Here is a 20,063-nt window from a genome sequence, read left to right on the forward strand (position 1 = left end):
TGCCACTGACCTGTTGCATGACACTGGGTGAGTCACAACCCCTCAGAACCTTTGTTTCTCTTCAACAGTGAGAAGCCTGACCTAGAATATCTCCAGAGGCCCTCTGAACTCTTAGAAATTGGGCTCTTTTGATAGACCGGAGGCAGAAGGGGTCAGGAGCAGCGAGGGAATTATACCTCCTCACCTCCCTAGGGATGGGACCGAGCCAGGTGATATCACAATGGGCAGTGCCCATCCTGGAGGAGGCATCACTGTGGGGTGGGAGCAGGAAGACTGTTGGGGAAGGAAGCTGAGAGATCATCTGCAGGAGGGGATTGCAGCAGCTAGGGGCACCTGCCAGGCTGGAGGTGTGGGCTCTCTAGGGGAAGGGTGGTCACTGATGTCCAGCAGGAGCCCTTGACAGGTAGAGCCTACCAGAGCATCTCCAGGACCACACCATGTACCTGTTCTCCCGTAAGACCAAGACCCCCATCAGTACCTACAGTGACTCCTACAGGGCTCCCACCTCCATCAAGGAGGTCTATAAGGACCCACCTCTGTGGGCCTGGGAAGCCAACAAGTTTCTGACTCCGGTAAGTGGGAAATTGGCAGGGAGGGGCCTGCCAGAGTGTATGGCCAGTCTGGATGCCTGGCAATGGGTGTTTTTAATTATGTGTAGCTTGTATCTGAGTGTGTTTTATTCATTTACCTAGGCACAGAATTTACAATGGTTTGTAAAGTAGCACAAAATCCAGCCTTCATGGAATCACATCAGAGTAGGAGGTAGGAACAGACAGATAATGAACAAGAAATAAACAATAATTTTATAAATTCTTCAAAAACACTGTAAAGGAAATAGAATATTGGAAGTAGAAATGGAAAGGGAGGGCTACTTAGGTCACGGAAAACTCTCTAGCAAGGTGACAATAAACTGAGACTGGAAAGATGAGAGAGAACTAGCCACATGAAGAACTGAAAGAACAGAAGAGCTGAAAGTTCCAGACAAGTGATCAGAAAGTGCAAAGTCCCGGAGGCTGCTTGTGAAATCGGCCAGAAACTGTTCTATTGGCATGCCTTTATGTATATGCATCATAGTTTCCTTGTGTCTGTGCTTGAAGATTGGTGGCCAGGTGATGGAAATCTGTGAGTCTAACTGTGACTCTGCCTAAGGGAATCTATCTGTGTGTACCATGCAACAAAACATTGCTGAGTATCTTCATGTGTAGGCAACCCAGGATACAAAAGGGAAGGGGCAGACCTTGCCTTTGAGAAGCTCACAGCAAACAAGCAAAGTAGAGTTGCCCAATGTGGAACATGCAACAGCAGAGGTGGAGAGCCAGAAAGGGGAGAGCACGGCCCAACTTAAAGGGCAGATCTCCTGAGTGATCCAGGAGGAGGAAGCTTTCAGCAAAAGAGAGTCATGAGAAAAGGCAGCCTGTGGGCAAAACAAACTGCTGGCGCAGAAGAGTTTAGTCCTCGGATGAGAGAGGAGTCTGCAGACCAAGAAGGGCCTCTCTGGCTATGCTGAGGAGCATGGACATCCAGGCTTTTGACCTGGGAGGGAGAGTCATGGTTGAATTGTGAGTTAGGCCACTCTGGCCACAGTGTCAGGGAACTGCAGGGTCTGGGGCTGAGGACAGGAAGGCCAATGAGGGGTGAAAGATGAGGAAGGAGGATGTAGATGGGAGATAAAGAGATTGTCACAGTGAAAAAAAGGAATTTGTTGAACAGGAGAGAAATTTTTAAAATAATTTATTTTGTCTAACTACAAAATAAATACTTGCTCAATGTAGAAAATGTGGATAACCCAGAGAAGCACAAAGAAAAAAGATCTAAAATCCTACTACCTAAAATAACCACTGCTAATATATTATTATATGCCCTTTCTGGAAACAAATATTTATTATAAAAATAAAATTTATTACAAAGTGGTATATTTAAGGAATCTTATTGAAAATTTAGGTTCTTTATACAGTTTTGCTAGTATAATCATTCTTATACACGTGTCTTTGTACACATTTCCAATTATTCCCTTAGGATAAATTACTAGATGTGAAATTCTTGGGAGAAAGGATATACACATTATTAAAACTTTTGCTGTATGCCTCAAATTGCTGTAGTAAGTAAGGCTTGTAACAATTTACACTTCCACAAGCAAAATATGAGCGTGCCTGTTTTTCCATACTCAATAGGAAGAAATTTTAAAAAGTAGATCAATAGATCTTGGTCACCATCTGGATGGTGAAAGGAGAGATTAGGGTGACCTTTGAGTTTTTGGCTATGGCAACCGGAGGAATGCTAACACTATCAACTGAGGTTTGGAATAACAGATTTGAGATTTGGAGTTCATTTTAGGACAAAAATATTTGAGGATATCCAGGAAAAGATGTTTGGCAAGTAGTTAGATATACTTATCTGAAGCAAAGAAAAGAGGTCTGGGTTATAGATAGAGATTTTGAAGTCATCATCATATAAATGGTAGGTGAAGTCATAGGAAGAGATAAATTGCCAAAGAAGAGAGAGAAAATGGCCAAGGACATAACTTTGGAGAATATAAATATTTAAGGGTAGGTAAAGGAAGAAAAGCCATAAAAGAAGACAGAAAATTATTGCTTGAGAACTAGGAAAAAAATCAAAGATAAACCAATAAAGACAGCATTAGACAAAGATCAGTGTCAAGCGTTAGTGGCAGAGAAAGCGATCTCTTGGATATAGTAACTCTTGGTAACTTAACCAGACAGCTTCAATAAATGGTGAGGAGTGAAAGTCAGATAGCAGTGGGATTAAGAACGAAGGAAAGGCCAGGCACATTGGCTCATGCCTGTAATCCAAGCACCTTGGGAGGCTGAGGCAGACAGACAGATTGCTTGAGCCTACAAGTTCGAGACCAGCCTGGGCAACATGGTGAAATCCTGTCTCTACTAAAAATACAAAGATTAGCCAGGCACAGTGGCATGTGCTCATAGTCCCAGTTACTTAGTAGGCTGAGATGGGAGCATCACCTGAGCCCAGGAGGTTGAGGCTGCAGTAGCCATGATCACACTGCTTCACTCCAGCCTGGGTGACAGAGCAAGGCCCTGTCTCTTAAAAAAAAAAAAAAAAAAAAAAGGAAGGCTTCTACTTTTGGCAGTATGGTGGCCTAGAAACTCTGAAGGGCCCTCCTGCTTCAGAACAACTCAAGTTCTGAATAAAAATTAATTTTTATTTTGTACTGGACTCTCATGGAGATGACTGGTAAGTATAATTAAGAAGGCAGGGTTGTCCTGAGGACAAATGCCATTATTGACACTACAAACAGGCATTTAGGCCTTAAACTAACTGAAAGGTAGAGGAATTAAGTCTGTAAATTCCAAACTTAACCAGAAAGTTTCATGTCTCTGCCCTACTCCCCAACACACACACACACCATGAATGTTTATCTTCTGTGGTGGAAGACATCCTCAATGTAGGTTTCCAGGTATCCTTTGGAGAAAGGCCAACTAAACATGAGCTCACAATAAGAGATAAAAGAAAACAAACCACCATATTACAGAACCTGCAGACACAGCAAACAGTAAACTTAAACTCCCAAGAATTTCAGATATTAGAATTAATAAAGAATATAGAATCATTATGATTTTTTCTAATGTGAAATTTGGCAAGCATAGTGTCTGTACTAATCCCAGCACTTTGGAAGGCTGAGACAGGAAGATCACTTGAGGGCAAGAGTTCAAGACTAGCCTGAGCAACATAGACCTTGTCTCTATTTAAAAAATAAAAACAACTAAAACTATGAAATCATTTAAAAAGCAAGTAATAAGGGATTTAAAAATGAGTAGACAAATATATGAAGTAACTGAATAGAATTTTTATAAATAAAAAATATATTTGTTAAACCAAAAACTCAGTGGATGGATTAAAAAGCAGAGTCAACACAGCTGAAAAGTCCAGTGAAATGAAGGTAGACTGAAAGAATTTTCCCAGAACACAAGAGAGAGAAACAAAGAGAGGAAAATATGAAAGAAACATTAAACAATATGAAAGGATAAGAAGATCCCACACATATCTAATGGGAGCCTCAGAAGGAAAGAGCATAAAGAACAGGCATTATCTAAAAAGAAAAAGGCTCAGAATTTTCCAGAACTAATGAAATAAATGAATCCACAAATAGAGAAAAAAAAATTGAAGAAATTCCACAGTTAGGCACCTCACAGTGAAAGTGCAGTTATACCAGGTTAAGAGATGACCTTAAAAGCAGACAGAGAAAAAAGTACTTTCAAAATATCATCCTTTCAAGAACCAAGGAAAGATAAGACATTACAGGCAAACAAAAATGTAAATGTTTACTACCATCAGATCTATATACAATAAAGAAACTTCTAAAGGATATACTCTGGAGAGAAGGAAAATCATCACAGACGGAAAACTGATAAACATGAGGTAAATTTAAGCAAATGTTATCTATAGCAAATAATTATAATGGCTTTTAATTTATAATATTTAAAGGAAGAACTAAAATATTAGAAAATTATCATTTAAGTTGGAACAGGACAGAGTTAGGTGTTCCAAGATTCTTCCACTGTTCTAAAGAGGGTTTAAGATATCATAGTTTTGTACTGTCAACTGCTGGAACTGCACTTGCAAGAATTCCTTTTCTTAAATGGTTCCCATTTGGCCACATGAGAAATCTGCATGATATTTGGAAGGCATAAATGAAAGAATAGCCATTTTTACCCTCTGAAGATTGATGTGGTGTACCAAGCACTGTGGCAGCTTATGCACAACGTTGCTGATTTAGTAGTTCACCTTAGTGCCATAGGTGACTACACCTTAGTGCCATTTGACTACAACTCCTAGCTCCCACTAGATCTCCTTCAGCCTCTCTGGTTCCAACCTCTCTGGCCAGGTGTGTGTACAACTCCATGGCAAAGGGCATCAACTTGTCCTGAAGGCCATCCATATCATCAATGTTGTAGGCAATGAGACAGATATAGGTTTGACTTTGTCCTCCTCATGGGTTCCAGTTTGTCCTTGCTCTTCCCCACTTCATGTCCAGTTCTTCCTGATCCCAGCCACTTACTTCATGCTCAACAATAAATGTAAAGGCAACAGCCTTGCAGAGTTGTTAACTAGTATCCACAATTGTGTAAAGTCTCATTTTTAAAGTAAATCCTTTATGCTATATCACTCAAAGTGGTTTATCTTATCCAAATTTTATTGATACAGATATAATAAAAAACTGACTAAGCAAAAAGTAACAGACAAAAGAGATTTTCAGATTAAACACACACACACACACACACACACACACACACACACACACTTTAGATGGATCCCTTCATAAATAACAAAGTTTCAATTCACCAGGAAGATATAATTACAAACTTATATTGGCCTTATAGATTAGTAGAAGGACCTGTAATTCTAGCACTTTGGGAGACCAAGGTAGGAGGATCGTTTGAGCCCAGGAGTTTAGGAACAGCCTGGACAACATAGCAAGACACCATCTCTACCAAAAAAAAAAAAAAGCTAAAAATTATCTGGGTGTGGTGGTGTGTGCCTGTAGTCAGGAAGCTGAGACGGGAAGATGGCTTGAGCTCAGGAGTTTGAGGCTGCAATAAGCCATGATCACACCACTGTGCTCCATCCTGGGTGACAAAGCGAGACCCTGTCTTAAAAAAAAAAAAAATCATGCCAGCGTAAGCAACAAAGCAAGATCTCATCTCTACAAAATTTTTTAAAAATAAAAATAAAGAATTACCAGAAGGAGAAATTGACAAAATATACCATATTAGATTGTAACATACTACAATTACTGATAGGTCAAGCAGACCTCCTCCCCAATCCCCCAAAAAATCAAAGATCTAAAATTATTGAAACATAATTAATATACTTGATTTAACATAAATAGAACCCTGAACTCAACAACTACAGATTTAAACATACAAGGGACATGATAAAAGTTGACCAAGTTGTAATTCCAGCACTTTGAGAGGCTGAGGAGGCAGATCACAAGGTCAGGAGTATGAGGCCAGCCTGACCAACATGGTAAAACCCCGTCTCTACAAAAATTAGCTGCACGTGGTGGCGCATGCCTGTATTCCCAGCTACTCAGGAGGCTGAGGCGGGAGAATCTCTTGAACCTGGGAAGTAGAGGTTGCAGTGAGCTGAGATCACACCACTGCACTCTAGCCTGGGCAACAGAGCAAGACTCCATTTCAAAAAAAAAAAAAAAAAAATTGACCAAGTACTAGGTTATAAAACAAACATAAACCAAATTCAAAGATTGACATCATGCAAAATAACTGTCTCTAATCTCAATGTAATAAAATTACAGATCAACAACAAAAAGATAAGCAAAATCCTTTGTAAGTTTAAAAATTTTTATAACACCATTCTAAATAACAGGTCAAATAAGAAAACAAATGGAAATATATTTAGAACTAAAAAGACTGCATATCAAAACTTGTGAAGTATGAGAAAAGCTGTAGAGGAAAACCTATATGCCTAAATCCTTGTCTAAAAATAAATGTAAAACATAAATGACCTGAACATCAAACTTAACAAGTTCAGGGAAAAGAATGAATATTAAAAAATAGAAGGATGGAGATAATGAAAATAAGAGCAAAAGTTAAACTAGAAAGCAAAGATTCAACAAGACGAACAGGCAAAAGTTGATTATTTGATGATGCTCATAAAATAGACAAATCTCTAGAGAATTAAGAAAAACAAGGGACAGAGGACTAAAAGAAGGGTCTAACAATGGATGTAGAAGAAAATAAAAGAGAATGTACTGAACAACTTTATGCTAATAAAATTGAAAACAAATAGACAAAACTAGAAATTAAAACTTGCCAAACCAGTTCAAGAAGAATTAGAAAAAAATCTGAATGCTCCTATAACAATTTAAAAAATTAAACCAGTAATTTGAAAACTTCCCACAAAGAAAACACCCAATATAAAGTTGCATTCCTCAAATGCTCGAAAAACAGTTGTCTTAATCTTGTACAAACTCTGTCAGAGAACAGAAAAAAGAGGATGCTTCCTAACTCATCATATGAACCCAGCATAACTTTCATACAAAATCAATCAAAAGGGCCAGGCACAGTGGCTCACACCTGTAATCCCAGCACTTTGGGAGGCTGAGGCAGGAGAATTGCTTGAGCCCAGGAGTTTAAGACCAGCCGGGGAAACATAGCGAGACCTCGTCTCCACATAAAAATTTTAAAAATTAGCTAGGTGTGGTGGCACACACCTATGGTCCCAGCTACTAGGGAGGCTGAGGCAGAAGGGTCACTTGCGCCCACAAAAAAAATTAATCAAAACAGTATAAGAAAAGAAAAGAAAAGTATACAGGCCAATGCACTCATAAATACAAAAGGAAAAGTTTAAATAAAATATTGGAAAACCGTATCCAGCAGTGTATAAAAAATAATTCATGATGGTTACACTGTATTTATTTCATAAATGCAAGGATGGTTTAACATTAGAAAAATAAATATCATTCATCACATTAACAGATTCAAGAGAAAACCACAAGATCATTTCAAAATATGCAGAAATGGACATGGGATCTTACTAAAAAATCTTGAACTGTACACTGTGAGTGAAATTTATGGTATGCAAATTATACCTCCATAAAGCTATTTTTAAAAAATGCAGAAATAGCAGTTACTAAAATTTATTACCCATTCATAACTAAAAAAGAAAAACTTAGCAAATATAATCCAATAAAGAATATATACCAAAACTATACAGCCAACATTATTCTGATTAAATGGTAGAAGCATTCTTTTAAAAATTGGAATCAAGACAAGGATGTTCACTACTTCTCAGAATTGTGCTGGAGGTCCTCACGAGGACTCCACAAAAAGAAAAAGTGAAAAGATATAAGGATAGGAAAAGAAAAAACAAAATTGTCATTATTTGCAGAAAATACAACTGCACATATAGAATCGATAAACTGACTGGTTTAAGATAGTGAGTTATCTCAATTGATTGTTCACAGCCAGTTACAGATCAAACTACTTTTTGTTCTTGTTTTTGTTCTTTAAGATGGAGTCTCGCTCTTGTTGCCCAGGCTGGAGTGCCATGGTGCTATCGACTCACCACAATCTCGCCCTCCCAGTTCCAAGCAATTCTCCTGCCTTAGCCTCCTGAGTAGCTGCGATTACAGGCACGTGACACCACACCCAGCCAATTTTTGTATTTTTAGTAGAGACAGGGTTTCTCCATGTTGGTCAGGTTGGTCTCAAACTCTTGACCTCAGGTGATCCACCTGCCTTGGCCTCCCAAAGTGCTGGAATTACAGGCATGAGCCACCATGCCTGGCTGAGATCAAACTTCATGTTCCACTCTTTCTTTCTCACTACTGTGTGGGACTAGTCCTTTTAAAAAAAGAATCTACACACATTATTATAATAATTGGATAAATATTAAAAGTCAGTCACATTTTTTCACATAAATATTTAGGAAGCATAATTTTTTAAATATACATTATTCTAGCAACAAAAAATAAAGATAATTAGAAATTAATGATGTGTGTAAAACTGTATGGATAATATTATAAAACTTCATTGAATACTTTTTTCTTTTTTGAGATAGAGTCTCGCTCTGTCGCCAAGGCTGGAGTGCAATGCTATGATCTCGGCTCACTGCAACCTCTGCCTCCCCCGTTCAAGTGATTCTCATACCTCAGCCTCCCAAGTAGCTGGAATTCCAGGCGCCTGCTACCACCCCCTGGCTAATTTTTGCATTTTTAGTAAAGACAGTGTTTTACCATGTTGGCCAGGCTGGTCTTGAACTCCTGACCTCAGGATCCACTCGCCTTGGCCTCTCAGAGTGCTGGGATTACAGGTGTGAGCCACTGCACCCAGCCAACTTTACTGAATACTTTTTAAAAAATACTTAAATAAATGGAGAGATATAACATGCTCTCAAATGGGGAGAGTTACTATCATAAAGATTAAGTGCAGCTGGGCACAGTTCCCAGCACTTTAAGAGGTCGAGGCAGGCAGATTGCTTGAACTCAGGAATTCAAGATCAGCGTGGGCAGTATGGTGAAGGCTCATCTCTACAAAAAATACAAAACTTGGTAGGGTGTGGTGGCGTGTGCCTGTAGTCCCAGCTACTAATTAAAATCCCAACAGAATTTTTTGAAAAATTCAACAAACTGTTTTTAAAATTTATAAAGAAGGGCAAAAGTTCAAGAAATAGCTAAAACACACCTGAAGAAGATGAGTTGTCCAAGCTCCTGACAGATTAAATATGGAAAGTAAAACTATTTTGCGTTTATAAGGAAATAGAGAACATTATCTCCATCCAAGAGTATGGATGGATTTCTTAAATAATTCACAAAAAGCACTGATCACAAAAGAAGAAGTAAAGTATATTAAAATTAAGTTCTGTTCATCAAGACACTATAAAGAAAAGTAAAAGCCAGGTGGAATGGCTCACACCTATAATCCAAGTACTTTGGGAGTCTAAGGTAGGAGGATCACTTGAGCTCAGGAATTCAATATTACCCTGGGCAACACAGGGAGATATCGTCTCTACAAACAAATTTTTTTAAAAAATTAGCTGGGTGTGATGGTGTGCACCTGTAGTCCCAGCTACTCAGTAGTCTGTGGCAGGAGGATAGCTTTAGCCCAGGAGATCAAGGCTGCAGTGAACTGCAATTGTGCCACTGCACTCCAGCCTGGGCAACAGAGTGAGACCCTGTTTCAAAAAAAAAAAAAAAAAAAGAAAAGAAAAGAAATGTAAAGACAGAAGCCACAAACAGAAAAGATATTTGCAACATGTACAGGTGCCAATAGTAAAGGACTAATATACAGAATATATGAAGAATTATAATTATCTTGGTTAAAACTGAACACGTTTTGACTCCCTCCTAAAACCTAAAACTACAGTAAATGAATATTTAAGAGATAAACTCATAAGGATGGTGAGAAGGAAGAGGCAATGGCAACACAATTTTGGAAGCTGGAAAAGATGATAAATAAGTAGCAATTGACTTAGCAGATCTGAGAAAACTGAATCTAAAGCCAGCAATCGGAAAGCCAAGCCATAATTCAACATAAAACTGCAGAATTTCTGAAAGGCTCAGGAACTGATAATCCTAGGCTTCTCTGGAACTGAGGATGGGACAGGACCAAGGCAAAATATAAAGATTATTTGAAAGCTGTTTAAAAGGCAGTTAGGCCAGGCCAGGTGGCTTACACCTGTAATCCCAACATTTTAGGAGGCCAAAACGGGTGGATCACCTGAGGTCAGTAGTTCGAGACCAACCTGGCCAACATGACGAAACCCCATCTCTACTAAAAATACAAAAAAAAATTAGCTGGACATGGTGGAGGGCACCTGTAATCCCAGCCACTTGAGAGGCTGAGGCAGGAGAATCCCTTGAACCCCAGGAGGCGGAAGTTGTAGTGAGCCAAGATTGCACCATTGCACTCCAGCCTGGGTGACAAGAGCAAAACTCCATCTCAAAAAAACACCGCAAAAAAAAAAAAAAAAGAAGTTAAACCCACTAGTCACCCCTTCTATTTCATGCCACAGGGTAACTGCCCACCTCTGCCTCTGCAAAAGTCAGAAGGCTAATTTTTGGCGAGGACCTCCAGACTAGGGATACCAATTGAGGACAGGGTATCATTTTGAAACCAAGTAAACCTCCATATACTGAACACTAAAATCCCCAGTGCAATCGTCAGCACTGGATTCTCAGAACACTGGCAGCTAAGTCATTACCCTCAGGCCAAAGGTTGAAGGAGTCTTTTCTAAAGAATCTCATCAGCCAAGAGGAAAGGCCTACACATATTGACATTAGAGTTTGCAAAACATTGTCCAAAGACATGTTTGGACAATGATGCTGATGGTGTACAAAGCCCACACACAGCTCAGAGCCTTCTACAAGTTTTTATAATCTCCTACTTATCAATAGGAGCAGAGATGGCACACACCTTAGGAAAACATCTCACAGAAAAACTGATGATATCTATGAATTATTCTAAATGACTGTTTTGTGTTTGTGTGTCTGAGTGTTTAGTGTGTAAGTGGATATATGAATATACATCTATACGTGCATCTATGAGTGTATCTGGGTGCACAGGGGTGTGTGTGTGGTTGTGTGTGTATAAAGCTCAGAGAAATGCTGAGTGATGGGACCTATCCACCCATCTCCCATATTCTGCCCTCCATCCACATAGAAGTGTGACTGTGCAGGCTCTGCCCACAGAACAATGTCAGCTGGACACAGCTGCTCCCAGAAGCCCCCGAGAGAGAGGTTTTCAGGATGATTGGAGCACTGGGAGCAACCAGGTCTCAGCCTTGGCCAAGAGAAGATCCAGGTGTGACGGCTCATGACTATAACCCTAGCACTTTGGGAAGCCAACATGGTAGGATCACTTGAGTCCAGGAGTTCAAGATCAGACTAGGCAATATGGTGAAACTCCATCACTACAAAAAATACAAAAATTAGCCAGGTGTGGTGCACATGCCTGGGAGGCTGAGGCGGGAGGATCACTTGAGCCTGGGAGGTTAAGACTGCACCCATGGTGGCACCACTGTACTCCAGCCTGGATGGCAGAGTGAGACATTGTCTCAAAAAAAAAAAAAAAAAAATCATAAGGAGCAAGTGTGGGTGATAGCATCACTGTCCCAGCACCTCATTGCCTGTTATGAGGAAGAAGCCCTATCTGACTTTGCTGAGTGTCCCACCCCTGTGACCCAGCTGCCTTTTCAGACCAGCTGCCTGCAGATACCTGTGGGTCCACAACTACCTTGGCATTCAGCCCTCAGCTGAGGAGAAAGGGGCCTGGAAAGGAGGCCCTGATCCAGGCTTCACAGATCTAATCAGACGAGAAGTGATAGGATAAGTTAAGGTGAACTCCAAAAAGTAGAGGGGCCCAGGGCCTGGACCAAGAACAGAAAAACTGTCAAGGTAGGATGAGGACCAGGCCAAATCGAGGGTCAGAGCCACAGCAGAATCAGGGTGAGGTTGGAGTCAGGGAATTATATATTTTTTTCTGAGACAGAATCTCGCTCTAGCACCAGGCTAGAGTGCTATGGCGCAATCTTGGCTCACTGAAGCCTCTGCTACCTCCCGGGTTCAAGCGATTCCCTTGCCTCAGCCTCCCGAGTAGCTGGGACTACAAGCACGTGCCACCACACCCAGCTAATTTTTGTATTTTTAGTAAAGACAGGGTTTCACCATGTTGGCCAGGATGATCTCCATCTCTTGACCTCGTGATCTGCCTGCCTCGGCCTCCCAAAGTGCTGGGACTATAGGCATGAGCCACCGAGCCCAACCAGGAATTACATTTTAAAATAGGTGCCCCTCCAGCACTGTCCTTCATTTTCTTCAAGATGCTAGATTCCCAGAGAGCCTTCCCTGTCCAAGACACTTACATAAGGCAGCCAGCTCCAGGGTAGCCCCCTTTTCTGAGACTCCAGATTGTGCCAGGGCCTGTTGCACTGTTGGTGGAAACCCGGCCCTGCTACCAGGCAGCACACAGTCTAGGAGAAAAAGGAAAGGAACATGTAGCTCTGAGCTTTATGAGCTACCAGACAGGAAATGGCAGAAATGAGAAAGTCAGAAAACTACTCTGACTTAAGGCCACCGCTTGGCTCCAAGCCCCAGCCTTTGATGAAAAGAAAGGAGAAAAGGGTAACTTAGACAAGAGAACTGTGCAGAGGAGCCAAGGCTGGCATGGGAATCCCTCTGACATGGGGAGGGAGGTTGGGAGACCCACCTGGGCTGACCTTCTCAAGAGAGGCTGGTTCTAGATCCAACAACACCCCAGGGCTGGGGTCTCTGTGCCCCTGACCACTTCTCCCCTCTCCCCTCCCCCCTGGCACAGGGTCTGACTCATACCATGGAGCGCCATGTGGATCCCGAAGCCCTGCAGAAGATGGCCAAATGTGCCCTACAGGACTACACCTATAGGGGGTCCATATCAGGCCACCCCTATTTGCCTGAGAAGTACTGGCTTTCTCAAGAGGAAGGTAAGGTCTTGCCCTTTGCTGACCCCTAAAATGACCCCCAACCTGAACCTGATCACCTGGATCCTGAACTCCATCCTCTTTTTTTTTGAGACAGAGTTTCGCTCTTGTTGCACAGTGTGACGTGCAATGGCGCGATCTTGGCCTCCACCTCCTGGGTTCAAGTGATTTTCCTGCCTCAGCCTCCTGAGTAGCTGAGATTATAGGCACCCGCCACCACACCTGGCTAATTTTTGTATTTTCAATAGAGACAGGGTTTCACAATGTTAGCCAGACTGGTCTCAAACTTCTGACCTCAGGTGATCTGCCCGCTTCAGCCTCCCAAAGTGCTGGGATTACAGACCTAAGCCACCAGTCCTCGCCTCCATCCTGATTCTATATCAACTTTATCTCCACCCATGACATAGATTTCTCCCCTAACCACCCCCGACTCCCAACTACCTGACCTGACCCTGGTCCTGGAGGAGATGACCTATGCCTTGCCTTTTGGGGTTCTTGTCTGTGGGAAAAAAAAAGAGCTGGAAGGGCCCTGGGTCTCATTCTTAGAGAGTTGGAGAAAGGATTGACCTCCCACAAACAGATCCCTCCAAGTGCATTCCGGATGCCATCTCCTCCCATCTTCCCAGCCACCCTGCTCCCATCAGCTCCCTTCATCTCTCCTGCATCCCTCTGCCCCACCACAACTCTTTCCCTCAACCTGGAACCTTCTCTAGTTTCTTCCCAAGTAAAAATTCTCTCTTGCTCCTCTCCTCAACAGCCAAGGTTCTCTGAAACATGATCTGTACTCACTGTCTCTATTTCCGCACCCCTTCTTACACCTTATGAGAAACTGTCTTCTCATTTGCTTGGGCGTCTATGATCTGTACAGTATGTTTGAAAAGAGCCAAGTCTGGTCTTTTTCACAGCTGTGCCCCTCCATCGAGCACAGCACCTGGTTTCGTAAGTCTTTGTTGAATGATTGAGAATTCCCAATGGAAGTTGGGGGTGTGCATCTCCTACAATGAAACAGTAAATTGCTCTTGAGTGGCTTTGATTAGCAAATCCACAGGACTGCAGTCTTTACCTTTCGAGATCTTTACCCTCCTAGACCAATGACTTGCACTCTTCTGATCACTCTCTACTTTCTTTTCTTTTTTTTTTTTTTTTGTATGTTAATCCTCCAGCACGCACAGTATGACCACTCTCTACTTCTAGAAACAACTTTCTCCTCAGCTGCTCTGATGCCTACCTTTCCTGTGCATCCACTGTGGAAACATGGGGTTCCTCAGGGTATTATCCTGCACCCTCCCCTTGCACCTCCTCCAAGGCCATTTGAGTTAGCACAAGGCTTTAATTACTGACAGCTTTAAGTCCTAATTTCCAGATTTGTCCTCTCACCCAAATTCCACTCTCCTTCATATGCTTATAGGCATCTTGACCTGGATGTCCCCAAATACCTCAGTCTCAGTATGTCCAAACTACCATCCCTGAACTCCAAATCCCAGCACTCCACCCCTCCCCTCACACAGCTCCTCTTCCGCTAGGGCTTCTTCCACACTGTCTCACACATGTGTTCTTTCAGATTGTTGGATCATGGAGGGCCTTGTAGGACAGGCTTAGGTGACTGGGGGCTGAGGGGGGCAAACTCTACAGGGTTTTAAGTAGGAGAGTGCCTTTGCTAAATTTTCATTTGTGAAAAGTACCACAGCTACTATGTCAAGGTTGCATTATAGAATTTCAAAGATGAGGCAAGGAGAACAGTAGAATAATCCTAACAGCTTTTTAGGTGCCAAGCCTCATTCTAAATGTCTTACATATACTAACTGATTTAAATCTCACAGCAACCCTGTGAAGTAAGTAGTACTATTATCCCCATTTTAAAGTTGGAGAAACTGAGACATAGCAAAATTAACTCAGTCAAGGTCACACAGATAATAATTGGCAAAACTGAAATTTGAACACAAGCAGTCTATCTGCAGAGACAGGTATCTATTAACCAAGACATTATATGTCTCCTGGTTAAGACGCTGCGAAGATAAGGAAGTGAGATCATGGGGTACTGGAAGAGGGAGTAGATTCAAGTGATCTATTTATTTATTTAGACTGAGTCTTGATCTGTCACCCAGGCTGGAGTGCAGTGGCATGACCTCGGCTCACTGAAACCTCCGCCTCCTTGGTTCGAGCGATTCTCGTGCCTCAGTCCCCTGAGTAGCTGGGTTTACAGGTGCATGCCACCATGCCCAACTAATTTTTGTATTTTTAGTAGGGACAGGATTTTGCTATGTTGGCCAGGCTGGTCTTCAGCTCCTGAACTCAAGTGATCCGCCTGCCCCAGCCTCCCAAAATGCTGAGATTATAGGCATGAGCCACCGCACCTGGCCAGATTCAAGTGATTTTGAAGGAGGTAGAATAGGCAAACCTTGGAGCCTAGAGTAGAAGATGAGAGAGAGGGAGGAATTGGGAAGAGGCCCCTTGTCCAGGTAGGCTGATTCAAAAAGGGTAGTGGCAGGATGAAAAGTGGCACAGTGGATTCAGACTAAACTCAGAAGGCTGCCTTACGTGGGACATGGGCTGCATCTCAGTGTTTAAGACACATGTAGGCCCGCTGGGCTTAGGGCCTGGCCTGAGGACAGTCTGTGAGGCTCAGCTTTGTACTGGGGATCAGAAGAGAAACATGTGGGGGATCCCAGATCCTGGAGTAAGAAGTAACACTATTTGACATCTCCACCCCTAAAATCCAGCAGACAAATGCACAACAAACTACCTGAGCAGTGACCGGTACAACACATGGAGGATGGAACCTTACAACAGCAGCTGCTGCAACAAATATACCACCTACCTTCCTCGGCTGCCTAAGGTATCTATTGCACCCAGCACAGATGCCTGGGGACTGGGACAGGCATATCCCACCACTTCCCAAACCACAGTGACTGATATTTCACCATTAGGTCCTCATTGCTTTCCCCATCTGTGAAACTAGAGTTTGTATATATATTTTAGATGGAGTCTCATTCTATCACACAGGCTGGAGCACAATGGCACAGTCTCAGCTGACTGCAACCTCTCCCTCCCAGGTTCAAGCAATTCTGCTACCTCAGCCTCCTTAGTAGCTGGGATTACAGGTGTGTGCCACCACACCTGGCTAATTTTTGTGTTTTCAGTAGAGATGGGGATCTTGCCATGTTGGCCAGGCTGGTCTTGGACTCCTGGCCTCAAGTGATCTGTCTGCCTCAGTCTCCTAAAGTGCTGGGATTACTGGCATCAGCCACCGTGCCTGGCCAGGTTTGTATTTCTTTTTAGTTGAAAAAGGAACCCAAGAGTGGGGCTGTGCTGGGCCCCTGGCTCTTCAGTCTCTGGGAATTGGGTGCCCTCTGCCCCAATCCCTGGCTGGGCTTTACAGGGACATGGCTGGTGTGCACTTCTTGATATGCTACCTTTCTGAAGCTTGCCAGCTGGCCCCTCCCCATACAGTCTGGTCCCTGTGATACTGGGGCTAGCCAAGGAGTCAGTGATACACTCAATCTCCCTGCTCCATCTTCCCCTCCTTTGTGATGTGAGCACAGATGGAAAGAGGAAGACCAAGGTTACTCAGTAGCAGTGCAGATACAGGAGAGTCTTCCAAGGACACATGAGAAGGTCCAGCCACAGCCCCAGGCTCAAGGGTACCAGAGAGGACCCAAGACCAGGGCTGGGGCTCTTAACTGCAGGCTGATGGCTGACCTTGGGTTGACAGAACCCTTTTGAATTAGAACTTCCTCAAGAATTAGAATCTTTCACAAGTTCTGCATGGAATGGGCAAGCAATATTGAAAACCCCCTATTCGAGAGACACCCCGACACAGCTAAACAGTCAGCTAGACAAAGAGGGGTAAAATCAAAGGCAAACTCTGAAACAGGGTTGTCACAGGCCCCAGGGCCAAACCCCATCCACCTTCAGCCTTCCCCATTCCACCCGCTCCTGGAGGCGGCGTAAACGCGTTGCCAGACGACAGCGGCAAACACTCAGAGCCCTGGAGAGAGGTGGGGAGCTGCTGAGGGGCGGGGGACGGCGCGGCCTGGCCATAGGTCTGGGTGTTCTGGGAGGATCCCAAAAAGGGAGCAGCTCTGCCAGGTCAGAGCTTGAGGTAGCATGTGTGCCACTTCTAGGAGGCCGGGATGGAGACAGCAGTTCGAGGAATGCCCTTGGAATGCCCTTCTAAGCCGGAGCGGCTCAATGCCTATGGTAAAGAGTGGTAGTGGGGCGGTGGAAAGAACAGGTGGAGAGGGTAGGAGAAGGCCGGGAGGAGGGCGCGATGGGGACCTGAGGACGCAGAGGAGGCCAAGGGTCCTGGAGAGGGCGGAACCCTGCATTTATCCGTTCGGCTTTTGTCTCCGCCTCGCTCTGTGACGCGGCCTCTTCCCATCCTTGTGCATCTGTCTTTGGGTCTCCTGCACCTGGGACCCGCGGGCGCAGAGCGCGAAGTTGTGGTGAACATGCTGAACTCACTATCGCGGAACCAGCAGCTGCCGCGGACCGCGCCCCGATGCGGGTGCGTGGACCCGCTGCCCGGCCGCCTGCCCTTCCAAGGTTACGAAAGTGCTTGCTCTGGCCGCCACTACTGTCTGCGCGGGTTGGACTACTACGCCAGCGGGACGCCCTGCACTGACCGCCGCCTGCGGCCTTGGTGCCGGGAACAACCGACTGTAAGGTTCGCAGGGCTCGGCCCGCCTCAGCCGGGCTCCACCCCACACAAGCCCCGCCCCAGAGCCCCGCCCCACTTCCAGCCCGGCGTCCTTTGGGCGGGCCCCCAGCCTGCTCTACCCCCGCGCTGCAAGCTCTCGGGGCCCCGCCGTGTCCCGCCTTCGGGCTCCAAGGCCTGAGCTAACAACTGAGGCGGGAGAACCAGAACGGAGTTTACTCCAAGTCCCCGACCCCTGTCTCTCTCAAACTGGGCTTAAGGTCATCCTAGCCTCTGTATATGCTCTGGAGGTCCCGCCAGAGGGTTTTTGAGGAAGAAGCCCTGCACATCAGTCGCATCCTCTTCCCACGTCTCCTTGGCCCTGCCACCTTCCCTGGACAGCTGGCCCTAGAGACACAGGTTCTAGCCTGTGGAGCGCCCTGCGTCCTCAGAAAAATGTCCTGTCTTGCTGGGCCCCCGTCACCGTCCGTAGTGGGTGGGGGGTCCTGCTGCGAGTCAGGAAATGGTGACCACTTTACCAAAATGGCTCTGGCCTCCTCGGATCCCGCACCACCTACGGAGGTAGGCACCCTCGCGTGTTACAGCTAAGTAGACTGAGGCCCGAGCGCACAGCTGGAGCCCAGACTGCAGCGCAGCATTTGTCCTGCACCCGGCGGCAGCCAAGCCTTGGAGAACCTCGTCAGCGGTAGCCCAGAGAGCTGTGCAGAGGGCGTCCATAGTGAACCCCCGCTCCTTTCCAGGCCGATAGAGCCTGATTCATTGAGAGAGACTGAGTCTTATCCCTCTCAAGGGCATGGGGGTGCAGGAAAGTATATGAGCCTTTAGAAAGCTCGGAAACGATGCCTCGTCCTAGTGCTGGAGAAACTGCTGTCCAGTGGCGGGGAAGGGCCCTGGTTCTCATCCTTAGAGAGTTGGAGGAAGGACTAACCTCCTACAAACAGATCCCTCCAAGTGCATTCCGGTTGCCATCTCCTCCCATCTTCCCAGCCCACCCTGCTCCCATCAGCTTCCTCCGTCTCTCTTGCATCCCTCTGCCCCACTCAACGACCAGAGCCCGACCCTCCCCAGCGTCCGGCGTTCTTCCCTGAACGGCAGAAATGAGGCCTTGCCGGGAGGAAGACTTCCAAGGGGGGCTTCCCGAGCCTGTGCTACAGTGGGGGTCTTGAAGAGTGGGGAAGGAGAGGAGGATTTGCGGCCTTGGGATGGACACCTGAAGCGCCGTCCAGGGGCTTGGTCTAAATTGGGGGATGCGAGTCAAAATGCCCAACCCCTCCCTGCCCACGGTTTCCTCCTCCTCCAGATGTGTACCTCCCTACGAGCACCGGCCCGGAATGCAGTGTGCTGTTACAACTCCCCTGCCGTCATACTGCCCATATCCGAACCTTAGGTAAGTCTAGTGCGCACACACTCATTTGCACACAGATCTTGAGTCTTGGTGCGGCGGGGTGGGGGGAGGCGGGGGGAGGATGGCGGGTAAATGAAATGAGAACGCTCCGCTTCGGTGCACTGACAGGCAGATACCACCAGGGGGAGCTAGTGCCTCGGAGCAGTCAAAGGTGGTAAGGCCAAAGGACCCTAGGAGAAGGCTAGGAAGCCTATATTGAAGGGTTACAGGTTGGCAGTGGGCTTACAGTCAAGGTCATTGGGCTCAGAGCTTGAAGTAACGAGTAAGAGGTCAATGTTAAGGAGGAAGTATTGGGTATCAGCCATTTAACAGTAGAACCTAAGGTCAGGAGGTCAGTATTGAAACCCAAGGTCAGTGCTATAGGCAAAGTGTAGGGATTAGGTTAGCATTACGAACTGGAGTCAGATATTCACTTTGACAGATGAGGATCCAAAAGGGCTGACCCATCTCTCCCTGCAGGTGGGACACAAGTCACTTCAAGAAGACTGGTGGTCCCCAGAGAAACAACTATGTCATCCATCCTGAGTTTGTGTCTGAGACCTATCCTGACTATCGTTGCTGGTAGAGCCTGGGCTTGCTGGGCCATGGGGGCAGAGCAATAAATAAACTCTTCACCCCCAAAGCCTGCCACTTGTGTCCTTACCCAGCAGGATCTGGAAGTGAAGGGCCAGTCACTTAGGCCTCTACCAAACCCCTTCAACTGAGATGCAATTTTTCTCAAAGTCACCCTTCCCTGAGCCTTTCCAACCCCATCGTCTCAGTACGTCCCTGAGTGCCCTCCTGATACCGAACAGTTGCCCTATATCCAGCTGCTGTCCTCCTCCCCTGCATCCCAGAGCCCAAACAAATCGGTCCATGTTGCAATGCAGGCAGGAGTCATCTATTTCCCACCCCATGAAGACCCTCCAGCTAACATTTCTTCAGTATGCCCTCAAACTTAGATACCCTCCCACATATCAGAGGACTCAGAATCCTTCCTTCCATTCAAAGCCCTATCCCTACACCCAAAGCTCTTGATCTCTGCTTCCAGGAGTCCCCATCATA

At 45.1% G+C, this 20,063-nt stretch overlaps 1 protein-coding gene across 4 annotated transcripts; it reads left to right on the forward strand.

Annotated features, from left to right (window-relative positions):
• The first annotated feature begins 359 nt into the window (after nucleotides 1-359).
• Nucleotides 360-19,641, forward strand: CUNH9orf24 (chromosome unknown C9orf24 homolog). 4 transcript variants are annotated; one of them, XM_032299907.1, is made up of 7 exons: nucleotides 360-572; nucleotides 12,816-12,960; nucleotides 15,678-15,793; nucleotides 17,082-17,157; nucleotides 17,389-17,623; nucleotides 18,915-19,001; nucleotides 19,479-19,641. In XM_032299907.1, exons 1-7 carry the CDS (start codon nucleotides 438-440, stop codon nucleotides 19,582-19,584), a joined length of 900 nt encoding a protein of 299 aa, XP_032155798.1. In that variant the 5' UTR covers nucleotides 360-437; the 3' UTR covers nucleotides 19,585-19,641. The 4 variants fall into 4 exon arrangements, with proteins under 4 accessions (XP_032155798.1, XP_032155800.1, XP_032155799.1 ...); XM_032299909.1 differs by having other exon boundaries at nucleotides 17,389-17,618; XM_032299908.1 differs by having other exon boundaries at nucleotides 15,681-15,793.
• Nucleotides 19,642-20,063: the final 422 nt, after the last annotated feature.

The sequence above is a fragment of the Sapajus apella genome, unplaced genomic scaffold, assembly GCF_009761245.1.
Source record: "Sapajus apella isolate SASKATOON/1434 unplaced genomic scaffold, GSC_monkey_1.0 scaffold42, whole genome shotgun sequence".
NCBI lineage: Eukaryota > Metazoa > Chordata > Mammalia > Primates > Cebidae > Sapajus > Sapajus apella.

What these genes read in the sequence shown, in the direction of transcription:
- CUNH9orf24 (XM_032299907.1), top strand. Translation starts at nt 438, where the DNA reads ATGTACCTGTTCTCCCGTAAGACCAAGACCCCCATCAGTACCTACAGT. An exon ending in CTGGCTTTCTCAAGAGGAAG is followed by an intron (nt 12,961 to 15,677) that starts GTAAGGTCTTGC and finishes CCTAAAATCCAG; the next exon opens with CAGACAAATGCACAACAAAC. An exon ending in GGAGCGGCTCAATGCCTATG is followed by an intron (nt 17,158 to 17,388) that starts GTAAAGAGTGGT and finishes CCGCGGGCGCAG; the next exon opens with AGCGCGAAGTTGTGGTGAAC.